This window comes from Larus michahellis, chromosome 2 (genome assembly GCF_964199755.1).
Source record: "Larus michahellis chromosome 2, bLarMic1.1, whole genome shotgun sequence".
NCBI classification, from domain to species: domain Eukaryota; kingdom Metazoa; phylum Chordata; class Aves; order Charadriiformes; family Laridae; genus Larus; species Larus michahellis.
In genome coordinates, this window is record NC_133897.1 from 28247445 (window position 1) to 28269138 (window position 21694).

The 21694-nt window shown below is 41.5% G+C and overlaps 1 protein-coding gene across 9 annotated transcripts in view; it reads left to right on the forward strand.

Annotated features, from left to right (window-relative positions):
* The window catches only part of DYNC1I1 (dynein cytoplasmic 1 intermediate chain 1), a 196355-nt gene that overhangs the window by 126211 nt on the left and 48450 nt on the right, over nucleotides 1–21694 (forward strand). For all 9 annotated transcript variants that reach the window (XM_074574716.1, XM_074574721.1, XM_074574719.1 and 6 more), the window contains one exon: nucleotides 18425–18571. In XM_074574716.1, the coding sequence (XP_074430817.1) occupies nucleotides 18425–18571 (147 nt within the window). The remainder of the gene's footprint in view (nucleotides 1–18424; nucleotides 18572–21694) is intronic.

Genomic DNA, 21694 nt, shown 5'->3' on the forward strand with positions numbered 1-21694 from the left:
GATTGATAGAGTAGTGTCAATGATATTTCTCAGTCTTAGTCTCTTTCTTAGAAAGCGCTTAGATGTCTGTAATGTGTTTTTTTTTCACTGAACAAGTAAATAAAAATCTACATTACCCATTAATTATGAGGATTATTTGTAATGCAATGCCCATTGTTTATGTACTATTGGTCATCTCTGCCTGTGATGTTGTTTCCGTTTCCTGGTGGACTGATCTAAGCTTTTTAACCTAAAGTGACCTGAAGAAGTATCTGAAACTTTGCACTGGTTGAGTGAGGCAAATGAGAACTCAGACTGTTTTTGCCCTAAAGTGGCTAGTCAAAGTCTGAGCTATTATACCCTTCCTTCCAGCAGGGCCTGTTAGCATGGGTGCAGCACTGCTCCGTACCAGATCTCATAGCTTTTGGGTTAGAGCTGATCTACAGAGATGGAAGATACAAGGGAAAGAAATAATCAATGGGTCTAGTGGACTTTATGATATTGCAAGCTATTTCCTTTCTTCTGGAACTAAACAGGGATTATTAAAGTCGGTTGAGGTATCTGGACTTCAGCTTCAAACATCCATCACTTTAAAGGAGGAGGGGTGGGGGGAAGACAGCTAAAGATATTAGTTTCATGCAAATAAACCAAATTGAATGTTACATTCTGATTTGGAGGACTCCACATTGTGTTTGGAAAGTTTGATGAATTCTGCTTTCCTTCACCCAGTCTAATCATAGCAGCAGCAAAAAAAAATACTATATCGACTGTGTTTTGATTTATTATAGTTCATTTCTTGATCTATTAATTTCCTCTTTCTCAGCTATGTCTTTTCCAAATGTCTCAAAAGGGCAGTGAGAAGTACAAATCTGACACTTAGAAGTAACTCCATTCAGCGTATTTTTAAGGAAGGAGAGCACATGTGAAGTAGCTTTTATTTGAGGAAGCAGTAACCATTTAAGAGTTCTTTCAAGAAGTCAGATCGACTTTTAATATAATCACAAAAAGATTTCAGCAGTATATCACTTTTAATAGCTGCAGCTATTTCTGTCCTTTTCCTAAAATGCCATGCAGTCGGATTTACTTGGTTGGTTCCATCTCTTTACTAAACTGTCAGTTTTCTGTGGGATATGGGACTTGTGTTTTCTATTTTAATTTCAAGAAAAGCTGTCCATGCTTGGAAAATATTGGTGGATTGGGTAGAGAAATCAACCACTCAGCCGCACCACAAAATGTTTCATTCTCCCCTAGCTTTTTTGTAGTGGCTTCTATACACTGTCATTAAGTTATGTGTTTGACCACTCTTCATTGCTTATCCTGGTGTGGTCTTTCCCTTTTCAACTGAATGGATGGAGTCAGAAATGCATATCTTAGAATTAGATGCACTGAGGTAAGGGAAGGGCTATATTTAGTGGCTGATATTGGCCGGAGTTGCCTTTTTTTTCCTGATTTGGTTCCTTTGTTGTTGTCTGCTCTTTCAAAATCAACATAAATTCCTTCAGATGTGCTTTTGGCTCCAGAAGTCTGCCTTCTAAAGGTGCTGAGCACCCAAATCCATGAGACTTGAGTGCGGAGCAGGCTGAGGTAACAGCATGAATGACTAATATCCTCCTTTTCCTCTTGTCCTTGAGTTTCCTTCACTGTGGAAGCCAAACCAGAGCTCAGTCCCAGAACTTTAAAAGAAAAGAAGGACTACAACAAGTTTAATTGTCAAGAAAGTACGCTTGGAATACTTAAAAAATAAAGAAAATTTTCTTTGGTAATCATATGGGTGTGTTTCCACAAAGGCTTCCTCACTTTGTTGCTGCTATCTAAGTTTCAAGTAAGGATTCAGCTCTTCAGAGGCATAAAAGAAGTGACCCCTAAGCTCCCCCCAAGATTCCCAGAATTTCATAAGTAAAACCAATTGAAGAACCAGCAGCATATCCAGTCCCAGAGCTGACTTGTCTAGTTCCTCATTTTCTAGCGAGAGGGCGCTCCTGTGGTTGGTCTTTAAAGTGCTGCACATCTCAGAGAAGACATGTGGCTCTGAGCTCACTGCAAATTTTCTAAAAAAACCTCAACTTTGTAAAAGACTTTTTCATCAAAAAGTGTCCAGTTGTTAAAATAGAACTGGTCAACAGAAGGTAAGTATGGGTAACCACTGAAGCTTGGTGGACAGTGGGAGAACAAAAGACACTGGAGGAAGAGAAATTCAGACTACATGGAAGGAAAAGGCTTTTCCCCATGAGAAGAGTCAAGCATTGAAGCAGGTTGTGCAGGCAGATTGCACAGCCTCCATCATCGTCTTTTCAAGACAGGCTCGATGAAGCCCTAAGCAACCTCGTCTAATCATAGAACCATAGAATCATAGAATTGCCTAGGATGGAAGGGACCTTTCAGATCATCTGTTCCAACCATCAACCTAACTCTGACAAAAACCATCACTAAACCATATCTCTAAGCACTGTGTCTACCCGTCTTTTAAATACCTCCAGCGATGGTGTCTCAACCACTTCCTGTTCCAATGGGCAGCCTGTTCCAATGCTTAATAACCCTTTCAGTGTAAAAACTTTTCCTAATATCCAGTCTAAACTTTCCCTGGCACAACTTGAGGCCATTTCCTCTTGTTCTGTCGCCTGTTACTTCAGAAAAAAGGCTGACCCCCACCTCGCTACAAGCTCGTTTCAGGTAGTTGTAGAGAGTGATAAGCTTACAGATGGCCCTGCTTTGAACAGGAGGTTGGACTAGAGATCTGAGGTCTATTCCAACCTGAATTGTCCTGAGATCCTATGATCCTGGACATGAATCAGATTCTGCCTGGTTTTGTAGCAGTTCTGTGGTAAGTGGACCTCTGAACATCTGCCTTTGAAGGTGCTGGGGCAGCTCCCATACAGGGAATGCTCTGGTACCCAGGGACCCAAATCTTTTCAGAATTTCTGTAACACATACCAAAATGTTGTAAAATGAATCAGGTAGGACTTCTTCATAGATACAGAGGTTGTTTTGTTTTCATTTCTGTTTCATTTCCTGCTGTGCCTCGTTGGTTGGTTGATCATTGTGGAACTGTGTAAAGCTCTTCTGTGCCTATTCTTCAGGTCACTTTGTTGCTGTTACTTTTGTGACTACGTGGTCATTTGTCACACTGCAATAATTCATGCAGATGTATAGGTGCACCGTTTTAAATTAAAAATTGGGATAATTTCCAACTGTGCTACTGGGGGTGGAGAACAGTTTCAGCTGTGGCTTGTGATAGAAGGACATACTTGTTCTGTTCTTATTTTAAAATTGTTTTCCTCTGTCCTGTTGTGTTTGTCCAGGCTGGAACATAGAAACACAGAGCACAGTTTGTGCTGTGAAGATTTCAGTAAACAAAAGACCATGTTTTGCCTCGTAGGTTTTGGGTTTAGATTCTTCCTCTATTCTCAGCTGATAACTGCTGTCTTTTTTTTTTCTCCTCTTATTGGACTTTACACCACTTCTGCCTTTGGTGATTAAATATAACTATCATTTGGCCTAAGATTAGTGCTCCAATACTTGTGGAGAGATTGTGTGTGACTCAGTAGAAGTTACACCCACACATCCGAAGGCTGAATATAGTATTTGGAAAATGATTTTTGGTGCCTTAGGTGAGAGGAGAGAGTTGCCTGCAGCAGAGTTGTAGAAGGGGAGACCAAAGAGGACCAAATATTCAGGAGGCAAAATCTCCTGTCTCCTGGCTACTACTGAACTCAGAGGCGTCAATGGGGGAGGACAGAAAAGGCACTGAAAATGTGGAAATGTGTATTCTGTCTTGGGTGCTACAGTGTCTTACACAGTCCTGAAATCACCAGTATGAATTGCCCCAAGTGATCCTTTATTGCTGAAATGCCACAGCTATTTATGTGTCATCTGCTAGCATCTGCAGATCAAGAAAAAGTATGCCGTGCTTTTCACATAGCCTTTCAGTCCTAAAATCTCTTAAAACTTACTTTATTTCCACACAAAATCGAGTCAAAATATTTTTTCCTAACAGGAGTGGAAGAAGGAAACCTTCTTCCAGGCAAGGTTGGAGAGAAACTACGCATCATTATTTAGACTGAAGGGATGTCAATTGGATCCACACATTGTATGCTTTCCCTTGGGCTTACCTGTATCTTTCCTAACCCTTAGAAAAGCTGACTTTGCCATGATGACTCGTATCTATTGCTCTCTTGTGCAGAACCCTGAAGAGCAATGCACCCATCAAAGCCAATGTGCACACCGTAATAGCAAAATTGTATGCCATACCCAGCAGTCTGTGAAATGACTGCTAATACAAAAGGTGGGTGCAGTTTCCCTGTTAGTAATTACCATCCTGAATTACTCCAGGACTGTGTTTATACATGCAAAGTCTGCTAGCAACAGAATGCTCCTTTGCTCAGAGCAATGCTTAACACAGATCATCTTCCTCATTTGAAACTGAGATTTCAATTATGAATCAAAGAATTAGGAAGTGACAGATTTCCTTGTGTTGGGTAGAAAATTTTAGGCGGTTCCTGCTTCTAAGCCTTTTTTGGAGGGGGTAGATTATCATACGCTTAAATGATATGCTGTCACTACTAGCAGTAGCATTTTGCTTTTTGTAGGTGTTAAAATAGTGATTTGTAATGAATCTGTACTTAAAGGTGCTGTTTCTCTTCTTAAAGTTCACATATTCTTCTTTTCAGAACAAATATAAAGAATATGTTGGCCACTCAATACGGCAGGCATTCTTTTTGGGTTTTTTTAAATTTCTTTGTTTCACCGATAACTTACATTGTACCTTTATGAATTACTGGCATCTAATATGCAATATGCAAATAATGCAATTTGGAGAAAACCTAACCTTTGAATTTCTGGAGTTAGACATGCAGTATTTTTAAACTTTAGCTAGCTAAGGAAAAAAAAAGATCTCAGTCAAAAACTATATTTCATAAGAGAAAATTATAGTGATATTGATGGTTTGCCAAAACCTCAAGCAGTGACAAAATCCACAGAGTGTCCTGAAAGAGATGCCTTTGCAAAACCATTCCTTTGCAGATGGCTTAGATTATTGATACTTATAAACACATGACATTATTCGTCCGACTCAGAATTTTGAAAAACTCTTGTTGATAAAAAATGCAGATTTGTCAAACTATCCCAAAATCGCAGAGAAAAAAATTGCCAAATCCCGCAATTGTTCTTGAGGGTGTTTTATAGGTTAGTAGTTGTTGATTTGGTTACGTTTCAACATGACCTAGTATAAAATAGTTTAAGAAAAAGGGAAGAAGGAAGGGAAAAAAGACCATAACTTTCCTTTGTTGATGTGAACATTACGTTTTCAATTTTTTTTTTTTTGTATATCTGAAACTCCCAGTGCTAAAAGGGTTTCGGGTGAATATGAAATGCAGGATCAGATGTGAAATCAATAAGTCATTGGGATCCTTCCACAGAATTGTTTTCCATAAAGGATATAAAATACCACGCAATTCCCTAGCCACACTGCAAATGATGGATAAACAGCCATAGGCATGACTTTTCTGTTTGGGTTATGGAACCGTTCTCAGTGCAAACGACTTGCAATGGAGAGTACATTTGGTCCAAATTCGAGAAAATTATTTTCACCTCATGAGTTTTCTCTCTGTGGGAGCTCTATGTGAGGAGTGAAGCCTCTTTCTGTGTCACCTGGCACAAAATATAAACCAGTTACTCTTCTAAAGTGCTGTAAAAGGCCCCAGAAAGCAAAGAATCCATCATTACAGCCCAGGATACAACTGTCCTCTGCCTTAGGTCTAAAATCAACAGTTTTCCGCCCCCTGTCCCCACGGCTGGATGACTGACAAGCACTTCCCTGAAAAGAACTTTTGTATACGGGCAACATTGATTTAATGATGATTAACACTCCCTGCTTCCCACAAAGGGAAAGCAGAAGCACGTGCTGACTGGCTGAGATACTGATATTATCCTTGGAAGACGTTTCCCATGTGGGGCAGAGGGTCTTCTGGGAAGTGGCAAAAAGGGGAGTCTCTGTCAGCTCACTTAGAGACTGCCCAGGAATTCTTACTGTACGAGCACTACTCTGCATAATGATATCATATTCGCTGTCACTGTAATGATGATTATAAAAAGTGAGCCTTTGTTAGTAATAAGTGCCCATATGAAGTCATTCGTAGTGTTTTGCAAAAATTTCATGATCCATTATATAATCATAATAACAGAATACAAATGATCACAAATACCATAGATTTAACTTTCTCGAAGCAGATCTTTCTCATGAAATTTTATTAAAACAGGATTGTCTATATCATGAAAAGTACAGAGAAGAAAAGTTAAAGTACATTTATTTTAGTGTAAGATGACAAGCAAATGTCCTACATACAAAAAGCGATACACTTTTAAAAACTTGTCATATTGAAGAGATCAGAGTGTTTTCATTATCTCTACAACAAAATGCGCCAGGGTACATTAGGATCTATGATTAATTCATTTTGATTGCTCTTATAAAAACATTTAGTATTTTTGTAGCTAAGATAAATATCAATTCCACTTCAGTTCCATATTGATCATGAACATACACTGAATCATCAGTCTTTTCATGTGGAGAAGAACATGCTTAACATTTGCTATCTCATGTTTACATCTGTAAATAAATAGACTAAGATCAATTTTAACTGAGTTAATAATGTACAGGAGTCGTGCAGAATTGCTGTTTGCCATGAGCTGTCTGGGGTAAATCCATTCTTCCTGGCAGGATAGTGATGCTTTATAAAATGCCCCATCACTGGTGAGAGTGGATGACCCAGGTGGGCTGTTTTTGAGCAAGATGTGGTCCTCTGTTACTCCAGGGGTCAGAAAATGGAAGCTGGCATAACTATGCTGATTTATTGTAACTAAGACTTTGACCCAGAGACTGGAAAAACACTTATCTCATTCCTTCCTCCCTTCCAAGACTACTCATGGGAAAAATAGCAGAAACCAAACTGCAGAACCTTGCAGGTGAGGAAAGCGGGATGTGAAATTTCAGGAAACTAAGGTTTGTCTGGAGAAAGGGGGATTAAAAATCCCCCTGTAATGGGAAGTATTCCTGCATGGCCTTAGCTACTCCATAACGCTCTATGGGTGCAGAGCCAGGCTACTTGTATCAGAATTTGTACAGTCATTTACTGTAGGAGACATGAACAGTGCAAAGGCAACTCGTGTTCTTGCCCTCATTCTTAATACAGACTTGCCTGTGTTATCGTCTGCATTTCCACTAGATGATAGCTGTTTATCTGTGCCTTTCACTCTCTCAATCCTCGTATCTATGTGCAATGTTTAATTAATTTTCAATTATTTCCAATGATGTAGTGACACTATTTATAAATGATACATCAGTGAAAGTGATGGATTTGGGCAAATATAATAGCCTGTCAGTCTTCACTAGAAGCTACAATTAAATCAAAAAGATAAGAAAAGATTACTGTAATTATTTTGACAGTGAACTGATAGAAGTTTGCCCAAATGACACAGACTACACAGTACAAAATGCCAATAGCTTAGAAACAAGTAAAATAAGATATACCATTGTCCCTTTGCTCCCATAGGACTTCCTGCAGAAGTCACCTCATAGCCTTAATCTGAAAAATCAAGTGACTTATCTCCAAGATCAGGCAAAGCTCCATTCAGTCGAAATCCTTGATAAGTAAAGAGGGGTCCCGCAAGCAGAGATTCGTTCAGTTCTGGGCTCCCCAGTGCAAGAGAGACTTGGACATACTGGAGCAAGTCCAGCAAAGGGCCTCTAAGATGATTTAAGGACTGGATCATCTCTCATATGAGGAGAGGCTGAGAGGGCTGGGACTGCTCAGCCTAGAGAAGTCTCACGGGGATCTTCTCAATGTGTACCACTATCTGATGGGGGAGGAAAGAGGATGGAGCCAGGCTGTTCTAAGCGGCACCCAGTGACAGGACAAGAGGCAATGGGCAAAATTAGAAATACAGGAAATTGCATTCAAACATAAGAAAAAACTCTTTTAATGTGAGGGTGATTGAGCACTGCCACAGGTTCCTCAGAGAGGTCATGAGTATCTCCATCCATGGAGATACTCAAAACCCAACTGGACACAGTCCTGAGCAATCTGCTCCAGCTGACCCAGCTCTGAGCAATGGGTTAGACTAGATAATCTCCAGAGGTGCTTTCCAATCTTGGCAATTCAGTGGGTCTGTCTCTGACACTTCATGCTCCGTTTCCTTTCCCTGCAATTCTGAGGTTATGCAGAAGGCAGCTGGGCCATGACTGTCTCTGATTCTACAGTCTTCCCAGTATCAGCTGAACACGAGGGCCTCCTTCCTTCCTCTCTGAAAGGAGATCACTATTTCGCAGAAGTCCTACATCAAGAAAGCCTGTTAAGGCAATTTGCTTGGCTGTGAGAATGGCTCTTGAGTCACTGAAGTCATGAGGGACTTGGAAGAATTACCTACAATTAAGTTCATGGACAAACATCCTTCTGAGAAAAGATAAGTTCTTTCCTCAGCTGGGGTCTTAGGTGTTCTTGGTCTGATATGTTCAGTCTTCTGACTCTGCTTGGGTTCTCATGGCCTGTGCGTTTATTAGTGGGGTTTGGATTGAGCACCACACTTGAGATTTATCTGCAACTCCTCTATAAGCAGCTGTGACCACTATGCCCAACTTCACAGGCTGAGTTGTAGATAATTGTTCTTGCAGCATCTGTACTGGCTTCTAATTCATCTCTGGCTTCATATCGTTTGACTGATTAAACGCATGGTTTGGGGAACTGCTGCCATAGAAACCACCAAGCTACCACCACAGCTCAAGAACTCGTGTTTCTATTCCTGTTCTCCAAGTCTGGAATTTGCTATCTCTGTGTACTCTGTAAAGTCCAACTCTGATATTTCCAGAATGTGACATCATCTGGTTTGATTTCTCTGTGAGGAAAAGAGTCCAGGACCAGGATGCCAGGCAAGCCTAGCCCATACCTCACTCTCCGGGGGATCTCTTCTGCTTTTGCATAGTGCTAACTGGGGACCACCCTGGATAGGAACTCTCAGCCTCGCTCCTGAGGGCATGTTGTGGTTCCAGCAGAAAGCAGACTCTGCCAGGAGAAGAGATGTGCAGCAACAAGAAGCTTATGTCCTTATCCCACTGGCTGGGGTGCTTTGTGAGCATGGGGCTGAGCTGACAAGACTATATCTGTATTTTATATTAGATAATACCAAAGAATATACAGAAGTAATTCAGAAAATGAGACCAGAACTCCTGGACTTGTCCGTCCCAGCCAGGGTCCCCAGGCATTTGCTAGATAGAAGTGGCTTCACCTTCACAGATGCATTTGCCTGGAGTTGCCTGACTTAGAGAGGACTTTGGTTTGCGTGATGTTTTGCGTATGTGCTTCTCAAGTCCTATCTTCCATTTTGCAGTGCTTAAAATATTCCCCCCCGCCCCCCCAAACCTGTAGGAATGCAGAGATATGATGATGACTAGATTGACCAAAACAAGCTATACTGAATTCTTCCTCTTTTTTTTTACTATGGACTCTAATCTTGTTATCTCTATTCTGCCATCCTCACGCATGGATAATAATGCATGCAGATGTAAACAGTGCTTTAAGGCCATGCCGATGGAGATGCCTTTTGAAAACCTGTCTTATATGAAATACTCTGCCTTTTTCAGGACCTTCTGGCACTGAATGCTGCAATCTCTGCCCTGCTTGCCAAAATGAGTGCTAAAGAGAATGAAAAAGGAGTAGGCAAGCAACAGTTTTCATTCTTTATTATATTATCAGCATGTACTTACAGTAGATTTAATATATACGCAGCAGACTATGCACAGGGCTATTTGCCACAGCAATTCTTGGTGTCTTAGTTAAACCATCCCTAAAATTCTGCAAAGACTGTGTCCTTAAGCATATTTCTTTAGAGTCTGTAGGGAATGGAGAATTAGGCATTTCAATAGAGCTGAAAAGTTAAATGTAAAATCTCTTCAGTTATTGTCCCTTCATGAATTACTGCAGACAGTTCGTTGTAACTTATCTTACTGATTTTCTGAGCCCAGATGAAGCCCAAACACAACTAAGCTAACATGCAGATTGCATGACCGCTTCCACAGGAGGGTGGTCACACTACAGCAAGATGGAAGTCATGGTTTGGTTGAGGTTTGAGTTATTTGGGATAACTATCTGTGTTAGACAGCCATTTAATATTAGAAGTCCAGTCCAATAAGCCCTTTCTGCCAAAAAAAAAAAAAAAAAAAAGAAAGAAAAAAAAAAGAGAGGTGACAATTGCAACCTGACATTACTTACTGTCGAAAGGAAAACTGTATACATTCTCCATAGGAAACAGTGCACAAACTGAAAATAGAGGACTTGCATTTGCCCTGAATTAGCAATGAAATACAGTTGGGAACTGATTATTGCTGAATCTGAATTTTGACTTCTGGCAGACCGAAACTGTTAAGACATTAATTTATGTTCTGATGATGTTGAGCTAGATTTATAAATGTGTTTAGCTGCCTCAAAATGAAGAGAAAGGCAGGCAATGGGATTTGCCAATGCATTTTGCAGCACCTAAATACCTTTGTCTCACCAACGAGCCAGTCTGTGGATGGACACCTTTTGTGTTTGAGATGCTTTTTAAAATAGAAGTCAAAGTGACTAAATGTAAATGTGTGCAGAAAGTTAAAGAGGTTTCATCACTAGAAAATTATTCAGGCTGCAATTCACCCAATATTTTAACTTTTAAAATCTCTTGGAATTTCCCTCTGTGTGAAAATGGCAACCACTAGTTAACAGAGTCAAAAGTGTCAGTAGAAACATGCTGGGCAACTTCTGTTTTGTCATGTCCCATGTAGGTAATTACTTATTCCTAAAGGATTTCCGATAGTGGGTAGGAATGTTCTGCCACCAGCCCCGTATTTGCAGAAAGCAAGCGAACACTCCAGTGTAAGGACCACTTCTTATTTAATGGCATTTCTGACCTGTGTGCCAGGTAAATTTTTTATGTAATGTTATTATTTGGTCGATCCTAGAGGCCTCAACCAGACAGATGCCTTTGAAAGAAATTTGGTACAAACCCATTGTAACAAAGCAGTCTTTGTCCCAAAGAACTTGCAGCTGCAGTTATGGGTGGTGGCAGGCAGTGACACCATTACCCATGCCCTGAGATGGCTATGTGTATAGCAGCTCTTTGGCTAATGGAAGCCTTTGGCTAATAACTGTGCCCTGCTGTGTGCAAGCAGAGTGCTAGAGCACCATTGCCCGATCTAACACCTACTATCTGCTCCAAATTCTGGCCAGCCTGAGGTATGAGCAGGGATGGCAGAAGGTCTCCGCGCTTCACCTGCAGACACAAGCCCTAAAGCTCCAGGTCTGCAAGGGTGGTGCAGACCCCTCACCTCAGGCTTGTGAATAATTTTGTCAAAACAATTAAGAGTGCTCTTGTGTAACTGTTAGAGTATCATGACCTAAATAAAACAGACAAACCAAGGAAGTGCTAGCTTCTCCAACACGCAGGCACACGGACATTAAGGCTCTGACCCTGCAATTTGATAAACAGCCAGGTCCTAATCAGAGAAAACGGATGAGTTTGGGAACTTGGCATGTAAGCTGCTGGATGGAAAGAAAACTTGATTTGATGTGCTCTTGTTATGAAATTGTTCCTTATTTCTCCAGGTTTTAATTTTCTCATCCTCAGTCTAACAAAAAAAGTAGGATATTCAGCAAAGATTGTATTCCTAGGCTTGCACTTATGTGTAGTAATTCAGGATTACCAAATTGATTTGTTGTTGCAGTTGTGGATAAAGGCAGTCAGGATCTCCCCATATCACATTTGAGAAGTATCGTGTTTATCTGCTTTTGCAATAGAGCAAGCAGTTTTGCTGCTTTTCTGACTCATCACACCACCACCAAACTAATAATATTGGCAAATGCACTTTCCAGAAGGGCTGAAGTGCAGATTCCCTTTTGGCAAGGCAGCTTGTGGACTTTCTTCTGATTATTTTATTCTTGTAGTTAAACAGGCTGAACCTGCACTTACCGAGAGGAAAGTAGAAAGCTTCAGATTTTTGCCCTGCTTGAAATGAAGGCATGAGGCTGGATATTGCCTTTCTGCAGACTTGGGCAGAGCACTCTGATTCTGCTGCAACACTCAGATGTCAGCATTGAGGTTAGATGTCAGAGTTACCTACCCTGTAAATTCAGCTAAGAGCGAGCTGTGTTTCCTGACATACTCTTTTTCCTTCTTTTTAAGGACTTAGTACTTTTTCAATAAAAATAAATTTAATTTGTGGCTACATTTCAGCTCCATTGGTTTGATGGTATAAGTGGAGCAATACCAGCTTTGGATTTAGAGCAGTCGTGTGGCTGAGTCTCTCTGTGCAGCTTTCATGTGGTCGGGTGAGACATTCTTAGAATCCCCAAACATTTTTGAAGATCCTAAACTGGAGACATTCACAATTCTTCCCTCCCTTTCTACCATTAATCTTTCATGTTTTAACAAGCACTGAAGTTAATACAGCCTACACTCTTTCCTGTCACACTGGGCCCCCCTCCCTCCTTTCTTTCTCTTGAATAAAGCAATCTGTTCTTTCCAGTCCATACTCTTGTAAATCAAAAGGATAGATGTCGACACACACCATAACCAAGTATAAACTTCCTTTTTTTAATTAAACAGGATTCTGCCATTTGGTTTGAAGAAGTGTTTGTTTGGTTTTATTTTTTTTTTTTTAATACGTGAAGGATGTCAACTGCTTTTATTTTATTTTTAGTAGAAGACGAATGGTACCACAAATAATCTCTAGCACAAAATATTTTAAATGCTATTTCGTAGTTGAATTGGAAGAGAGTTGGGGGGAGCAATACAGAAGTCTTAGCATTTAAAGCTATTAGAACTAAGGGTTAACCTCTTTGGTAAAGGTTTCCATACATGTAAATCATGTTTTAGGTACCTTTTGAAATTTAATTGGGAAAAACAGTTGTAATTCTGTTGCTATCCTCTGTGCCGTTTGCTTATTACTATTAATTATATGAAGACATTTACATGAAACAGAAATATCCAGATTTATAACAGATGATACTAAAAATAAGCAGGACTCTTGGAAGGAACATAGTCTCTATTTCAGCATATAAATCCAGATATCTCAGTAGCCAGGGCAAAGTCACCCTAGAATTTCCTCATTCAAAGTATCTCACACCTTCTTTTGTGGTGCAAAAAAGATGTAATCAGGCACTAAACCAGACAAACCAGTGTTCAAATCTGATACCGCTGCTTTCCATGCTGATGTTCAGTCCTTGTTCTGGCAGGAAAAAAGGGCTTAATTTAGTAACTCAGTTGCTGTTTTGTTTCTAGACAATGATTTTCATCCACGTTTGCAGTTGAGGTACATCATCCATATCTGTTCTGGGCCACATATTAGTGTGTGTAGCAATGCAAGCATGAGGAGATGGTCTCCTGATTGCCTGGCCAGAAGAAAGTAAGGAAGCTCTCAGAGGGACTGGGTTGCTTAGATTCTTTAAACACTGCTCTTAATGAGCAGGAATGAGAGCAAAAGGTTATGAGTAAATTGTACGTGTACTTTTGGCCTTTGTCTTTATTTATTTATGCCTCAGGAGGGCAGGCACAAGTGATCAGAGAACCAGTCCCTATTCTTCAGTTCCTATGGATAAAGGACTATGAGTTTGGCACCTTTTCGTGGTTCTAGCTAAGCGGCAGTACCATAGCTTTGTCTCTCTGCTCTCAGTCCCTCTGAACCAATTCCCTCAAGCATGGAAAAGGATCTGCCTCTTCATCTCAGCTGCAGTTAATTTTATTGCCCGTTGTTGTCTGTGTTAGACTGACCTATAGTAGCGTGCCCCAGACCATAGTGCTTCTTCACATGTGTTTGCTCAGCGAGAAAATCTACCCAGGAGTTTCCTGAGTGCCTGCTGCAATCTAACCTGGTATTTTAGAGCCTAGAAATGCCTGTGAACTCCTCAGATCGCTTCTTCCCACTGACAAAGTATTGTTTTGAGATCCATCTGGTGTAAAGTGTAGGCATATGGCACCAGTATGGCAGCACTGCCTACGGGGGTGGTTTCCTGCAGAAGAGGTCTCGCTGAACGCAGTAGTCGTTGCCTATTGAAAGTCATTATTGTTTAGCACCCAGGTCTTTGTGAACTTGTTCAACTGGTGGCTGGGCAGAGTGCCATCCGCATCTACGGACATGAGCACAGACAGCTGAGTCTCTGGGGCCTCACACACATCAGATGTGGGTACTGAGGTCAGGCTTCTCAGTAAGGAGAATCTAAATGACTGTCTGTCCCGAGCATGTGCATCTGTGGTTGAAGGGATACGCCACCATTAATCCAAATCTGGGCCGGATTAAGCTGCTAAAATGAAAACCAGCTCTGCCAGCCACTTGAAGAGGGCTCGGGGCCTGTTGGAGTGGCGTGCATCAGCGGGGAGGGAGGAGGAGGAGGCGGCGGCTGAGCACTCGCCCCCCCGTATCGCCTGAGATGGGCCAGCAGCTCCCAGTACAGGGGCTGGGGGTGCTGCCCTCCGCCCTGCCACTGCAGGCCTCTCCGAGGGGCCAGGCCTCTTCATTGCCGTGCCAAGAGCACAGACATTGCATGCTTTGTTCCTTAGTTACATTTTCAGAGCGGTTCTTGCAACATCCAGGAGCGGGATTGCCCATTCGCTGGACACAAGTCCCTGGTTTAGCAGCCTTGGGCCCAGCCCTCCCTTTGGCCTGGGCTGTGCTCCCCACCTGGAGCAAATAGAGGCTCGGTGGCTCATCTGAGAGCCCTTAGGGAGGTGCTCACCCCCACGGACAGGCAGAGCACGCCGGGTTGTGAGGCAGGAACACCATCAGAAAGCCATCACCAAGACACAGGAGCAGAAAATCAGGGGGGAAGATCACAAAGCCAGAAGTACCTGCAATACTTCAGTGGGGTTGCTGAGAAAGCTAAGGAGAGACGGAGAAAGCTAAATCCAGTAGACTGTATTTGCATGGAGGGAGAAAGCACCAGAGCATTAAGCTGAAGTGACTAATGAAATGATTCAATGCACAGAGCAATTCAGAGAAACGAAGGTGACCAAAGACTGGGGTTTGCCTGTCTCTTGCAGGTCCCGACAACTTGCAGACACAGATGCTCTGCCAGCACCCATAAAAAGATAACGCTGGGAACCTCCTATTCTAAATGCCGCTTTTGTACTGTAGACACTAAACTCCCTGTGGAATTGCCTTCTGCCGTGATCCCTCTTACATTTCTTTATGCACTGTTGCCATACCCTACGAAACTACCTGCTTCTGTCCTCTGCAATGGGTAACTAAGCACCTACAGCATATAAAATATGCCTAACTGAAAAACTGGGAAGCTTTACTGTCGTTATTGGAAAGTGCTGTGAGATTTCCCTAGAAAGGTGGGGTAGACGTGCGAAGAGGGATACGCTGTTATTTTAAGACGTGACCATGCGCTGGTTCCTCCCCCTTTGAAGTCAGTGGCAAAACTGTTTTAGAGGAGCAAGACTGCTTGAATCGGCAAACGAGAGGCAGCCTGGAGGCAGAAGAGGCTCACAGGGAATGGTTTCTGCTGCTCTCCTTGAGCACAGAGCCGTTCAGACAGACTGGAGACCTGTCTGCTGCTCTCTCCCATTAAGGCTAAGAAATGAATGCTTTTAAAGTTGTTAAATGAATGGGCTGGATCTTACAGCCCTTACTCATCTGAGTACTGCCATTAACTTTAAGAAAATAATCACTATATTAAGTGCCATGGAGTGGAGTCCTTAAATTGTTAAATTCTAATTTTTGACGGAAGTTTTTCCTTGGTAGAAAAATACTATTGACATGATTAAAAGGATGTGAACATTTCATTGGTTGAAGAACGCAAGTTACTTCAGAGCGATACGTAAAACTAGAAGCAGCACAGAGGGCTTAAGTCCGTGTCATGTCTGTAGGTTATTTTTGAACTTTATGAAAAACACACTTTAGCAGTTTATATCTGGACCATTCAACTGTATTCTGGGATTCTGAATTCAAAAACACGCTAACCATGAAAACACAACATTTAAAAATACACTGTCCACTTGGCTTCTTTGCCCTGCTTCAGAGCCTCCCAAGTTTGTTTCGGACAAACTGAGAACTTTGTTGTGGAATGACTGTTTGAATTGGGGTTTCTTAAAATACATGTGGAGCCTTGTAGCTGCTGTGGGGTGTATACAGTGGTGGAGCCGTACTATTTTAAAATCATCTGGCTATTTCACTTCATGTAAGAATATCTGTCAGCTTAGTTTTAAGGAATGAGAGGGGTTGATTAAAACAACTCATGAAGCCATTAAACAAAGAGATAAAATGTAGAACATGTGCTGTAGGGTCGGTTTAATTATAATGTATGGGGGATCTGTGGAAACCGGATGGCAGCTGCTTTGTAGCTGAGTTTTAAGCCCCTCTTAGCAGTACCGAAGCCCTGTTACTCAGAGGTGGGTTTTCTTATCTGTAAAGCTAATAGGTCCTTTGGAAATGGTGTTTCGAAGATATCTTTTGTTGCTACGACTGACCGTAGTGTAATTACTATGTTCAAGCGCTTAAAAAGATATGGGCTAAAGTAGGCAATTACGTATACTAATCATCTAGTCATTAGATGCTAGACTATATAACATCAGAGAAACGTATCCAAAAGCTTTAGTCGAGAAGGTAAGAGTTCAAAGCCATGAGAATCCAGAGAGAATGGGGAAGAAAGAAGGTAGTGGCAGCATATTTCATTGTTTTGGTGATCTTCTTAGGTGGAAAAAACCAGTATTGAATTTACTGATGTATGCTATGTCTACTAAGTTAATTTAGCATATAATCTGTCTCTAAACAATAGATATCAGGCACCCACATGAATTCAGTAAAATCTATTTAAAATTCACATTTTTATTTATTCTTATTAACCTAGTTATAGACATGAAGAGCTAGCATAATTATTTCTAGCCCTATCAGGAGGGGGTTTAACTCTTTGGTGTAGGAGTTCAAACCAGTCTGTAGCTACTAGAAATCCGGATGAGGAGCAGTAAGGACAGAAAACAACACATCTGCCCACATGAGAGTTTTTACAACTCCATCCACTCCTGCCAGAGACAGGGTCGTCTGCTAGGTAGACATTAGGTCTAGTTCAGCTTGGCACCTCCTGTGTTCCCAATTCAACAAAGTTTACTTAAATGTCTGCAATGCTTTTTATGCAACTGAAATAAGGTAATTTAGTGAACCCTTTGTAAAAGGGGTTCACACATAGGAACATCGCCACTTCAAAATATCCAGTCATTAAACTATAATAAAGATTTGTTACCAAAACTCATTGGAAACAGCCAGAAAATGAATTTTTAAGAATGCAGCCACTAACACTCAATTCAACTTTCTGCCTGTAATTGCTGCAGCAGTTCAAGTCTTGCTCTGTGGCGTGTAAGCATCACAAAAACTGTCCATGAAAAAATGACATTTGCTTCTGTTTGCAAACTTTCTTTATTAGTATGTGAATTCTCAGGAAATTATGTGAATGCTGTAACTTTTGCTTTCCAATTTGCATAAAACAAAGACATAACACCCAGGACCAATTACAGAAAAATGGGAAATAATTCTTTAGGAAGAGGATGGAGGACTTGAAGGAGTTAGAGCTTGTTGCTCTTGGCTGTAGCTTGTTGGCACATGAAGGTTCTGGGGACTGTTCCCTTGAGGACTTCAGATGTTGTATGTTATTTTAAAGAGAAAAATAGTAGTTGGGATAGATACCCACCTCCATCCTGGCTTGTGGGGCACGCTACCAGATAGCCAGAGTAACCGTTACACCAGTCTGACTCCTCAGCATCCCCAGCTAGAGAAAATGTACAAAGGCAACCCAGCTGTCATTAAAAAGAGGAAAAACCCATTTCTGCTCAGTGTAAGGGAAAGTGTGATTCCCTCTGCTGTTAGAAGAAAGAGGACCTCTCTGTAGCAGAGAAACCAGTCATTGATCCAACAATGAGACATGGCTTGTCAGCTGATGCTCTCAAGGCAACGCACCTTGAGGTGAACCTTGGAAGGTCTCTCGCAAACTCACCTGAAATTGTTTGAGAGTTAAAAGCTAGAGGAGCAATAAAGGAAGAGCTCTTCTCCCTGATGGGAAATCATGGGCCAGGATGCCAACCTCTGTTGGGTTGGCATCTGGTTACTTGAAGTTCTCACTTTTGGAAATGGAATTAAGCATTTTCCCATCTGAGAACCTGAAAGGTTATCTCAGGTTTTTAGCACCATGCTAAGACTCATCCTGTGGTGCATATTTTCCCTAGGACCAATGGAACTATACATTTTAGGGTCAAAATTAGCTCTTTGCATGTGTCCTATTGGCTTCAGCAGAATTACTGGTATGCAAGGAATATGAATACAGCTCATACAGTGATTTCTAAAATACAAAATGTTAATTACAATATGTTTCCTTAAGGAGATAATTGAAGATGACTAACCATGTAACCCCTCTCTTCTTCTCTACCTGTTTTACTCCAGTCCTCTGTGATGTCTGTCTGTTTTGCTCGCTTTCACCCAAACCTGGTCGTTGGTGGAACATACTCTGGCCAAATTGTCTTGTGGGATAATCGCAGTCACAGGCGCACTCCAGTTCAGAGAACCCCCTTATCTGCTGCTGCTCATACGGTAAGGATAAAAATCATCTCCTTATTCCCTCAGAGGAAAGGTTCAGCAGGGAAGATGACCTGTCTGGTTGTGTCTACGGTGCTGATTGCTACTCAGATGAAAACATAAGTGTGGCCCTTGAAGGGAAAGAAATAGGTGAGAGAGAGTTACAACCACCTCCTGTAAGTGCTTTACCATCACACTTTGTCCAGTCAAGTCAGGAGATTATCCTCCTTTCCAAGGAAGAGGGCAGGATTAATTACAACTCTTGAGTGAGGCACCTTTGTGCCAGCACAGTGGCACTGTGACACTTGCTCTCCATTGCGTGTAAAGAAAGCCAGGTCACTATGGTGACTGTGTGTCTGTCAGTCCAGCATAGCAGGCAATTTGAATCATTTATTGTTGGCTTGTTGTACACAAGTTTCTCTTTTGAAACAGATTAGGCACCTACGGTGGTCTCGGCGGAGTCCTGTAAGTAGACACTGGTGCCCTTGAAGAGCATGGGGCAGTGTGCTTCTGTTTTCCAACAGAGCAATAAGTAAATGCCTGTCGTGGTCTCCTACTTCTGACAGGGCCACAGGGCAGAGCTTCCACAGTGAGAGGAAGTTTGTTTCAATAGAATGATGTGGAAGAGCATTTTGCTGACACACACAGACACCTGCAGATACAGTGGCAGTGCCACAGGGCTCTGGCAATGTCCGGGCAGAGCAGTAGCACAAAACGCCTGAGAGTGAAGAGTTTCTCTGTGATACAGAGATGATGTCTGTGGTAGAAGACTCTCTTACGTTGCAAAGTACTCATGTTGTGCTGGAGGAAGAGACAAGCCTGGATTGCCTGCTAAAGTGTCCTTGAGGACTGTGCTATGGCGCTGACTTCCAGTCCATCCTGCACTAAGATGTTGTGCATTCTTGAGCTCTCCTCTTCCAGAGTTTGGGCTCAGGCGGACTCTCCATAAGAGATGGAAGATGTACTCTGTGGATGGTAAACATATCTCATCTTGGGAGTGGGCTTGGGACCATTCCTGAGTGGGAAGCGGAAAAGAAAATGCAGGCTGAAAGGAGAAAAATGTAATAGTATGATATGAGAATGCAGAAAAATGCTGATTTCCTGAAAGGAAAGAAACTGAACTACACAGAGCACTCTGAGAGGTAAGATAAACATCTTGTTCTAGCAGAGCAAGGATCAGACAAAGTGATAGGTCTTTTGCACCTCCAGCTTTTACAACTCTGTGATTCTTATCTTTGGAATTTGCAGATCAAGGTTCAGCTTTTAGTTGACTGTGACAACATAATCCCTGGAGTTAAAAGACAACTCTAGAAGCCATGCCGTATGAATTAATACAAAAGAATCAGCATGGGGCCAGTATTATGATGGCAAATCTCTTATATTAAAAAATGACAGGTGTGCACAGACATGCTTAGTGGGCCAGGCAGTACAAATATTGTTCCCTAAATTTCCGCTATCATGAACGTTGATGTAATAATCTAATGATCTGTGCCATAGGTTGCAACTTCAACATTGCTTTTCATTTCCCTAGTGGTTTTGCTCATTTTGTCACCAGCAATGTTGTTCAATCTGCATGAAAAAAAGCCAGTCTCTCCTGGAAGTGCAATTTAGAGATGTAGCAGACCAGAAAACTAGTGGCAAGAAGCTGACTATCATTGAAAATTGAACAACTGGGACTCAAAATCTAGTGGAAAAAAAAAAGATTAATGGGAAGTAATTTGTTTACACTCAAAAAAACGTTTAAGACAAAATTGTACTTCCTGGAATTATATATTAAACTAGTTTTATTATTGCAATAGAACAATAAGTGATGTTTTGCTTTTGACAAATATAAATAAATGACTTTCGGTTGTGGATGGCCACTTTATGTGCTGTCACAGATTGGTATAAATAAGTGTTTACACAGTCTAACATGAGGAAGTATGATGTTTTTAAGAAGTGATCAGATTTTACAATAAAAGAGTGCTTACTTTATGTTCATATACAGGAATCACTTACATAAACTGTAAACGAAGTCTTGGTTGCAAAAGGCTGGCTTGAATCCTAGCTGCCAAGGGAAAAAAAAAAAAGATTAAATTAAGACAACTCTACTGTAGCAATGTTACTTTATGTACTGCTAGATAAGTGAGTTGAACAGTCATTTTTTAATTTGAACTTATGCCATATGTGAAAAAAGGATTTTTCTCTTTTCTTTCTCTTGCTTTGTTTATTTGAAACAGATAGAGTGTGTTGTTATCACTGACTTAAACCTTCCTGAAGTTTAGTATCACTGATTGCCGCCTGGATTTACCAGGAAAGAGAATTCTACCCACAGCTTACTCACTAATTTCCTTTCACACCCACCACACATCTGCACTTGGGACAACAGGAAATTTTAATTAAGACAAAACCCTTTTGCATGATGATTTCATTTCCAAAATAAATAAAAGCAAGCTGGCAGCGACCCTTTGAAAGGAAGGAGCCTGGTTAGACTTTCTGTTACATACATTTGGTTGTCTTTTTCATCCATTTTTCCTTACGTTTTTTCATTTCGGCCGTGAGTTTTATTGTGCATGAAATTGATGGCTGGTAACCCTGATTAAAGCCAGACCTGGCACACTGAGGTGCTGCTGGAACGACGCGGCTCACTCTTTCCCTTCCCCCTACGTATCCTAGATACGCCACGGCTTGCTTTAGCTTCCTCCCACCCCCTCTGTACCTGTCCATTTGGACTACTGGAGGTCAAACACCCGTTAAAAAATAGGACTGTACTTATTTCACACATTCGTATGTACTAATCATGTTTAGCACTGTGGTCGTTAGCTCACCTCCGAGCAGGAAGAAGGTCCATTCTATGAGAGTAATAGCATAAGAAACATCTGAGGGACAAATTGGGGTTCATTTGATGATCTGAGGGAAACCATGTGCCTGACAACCTTGAAAAAAAAGAGAAAAGTCAGCATCAGAATGGACTTTGCGACTTACTGGTGTGTACAGATGGCCTCCGAGCACAAGGTACCATTTCAGCAGCAATTGCTGAGTCCATTTTCGGTGTGTGCACACGCACACTGTGCATTCAGATGCTGCCCTTTTGCCCTTGAGGGGGGGCATTTACTGAGCCCGCCCAGGTACCGAACCTGAGAGCTAGCCAGTGCTCTG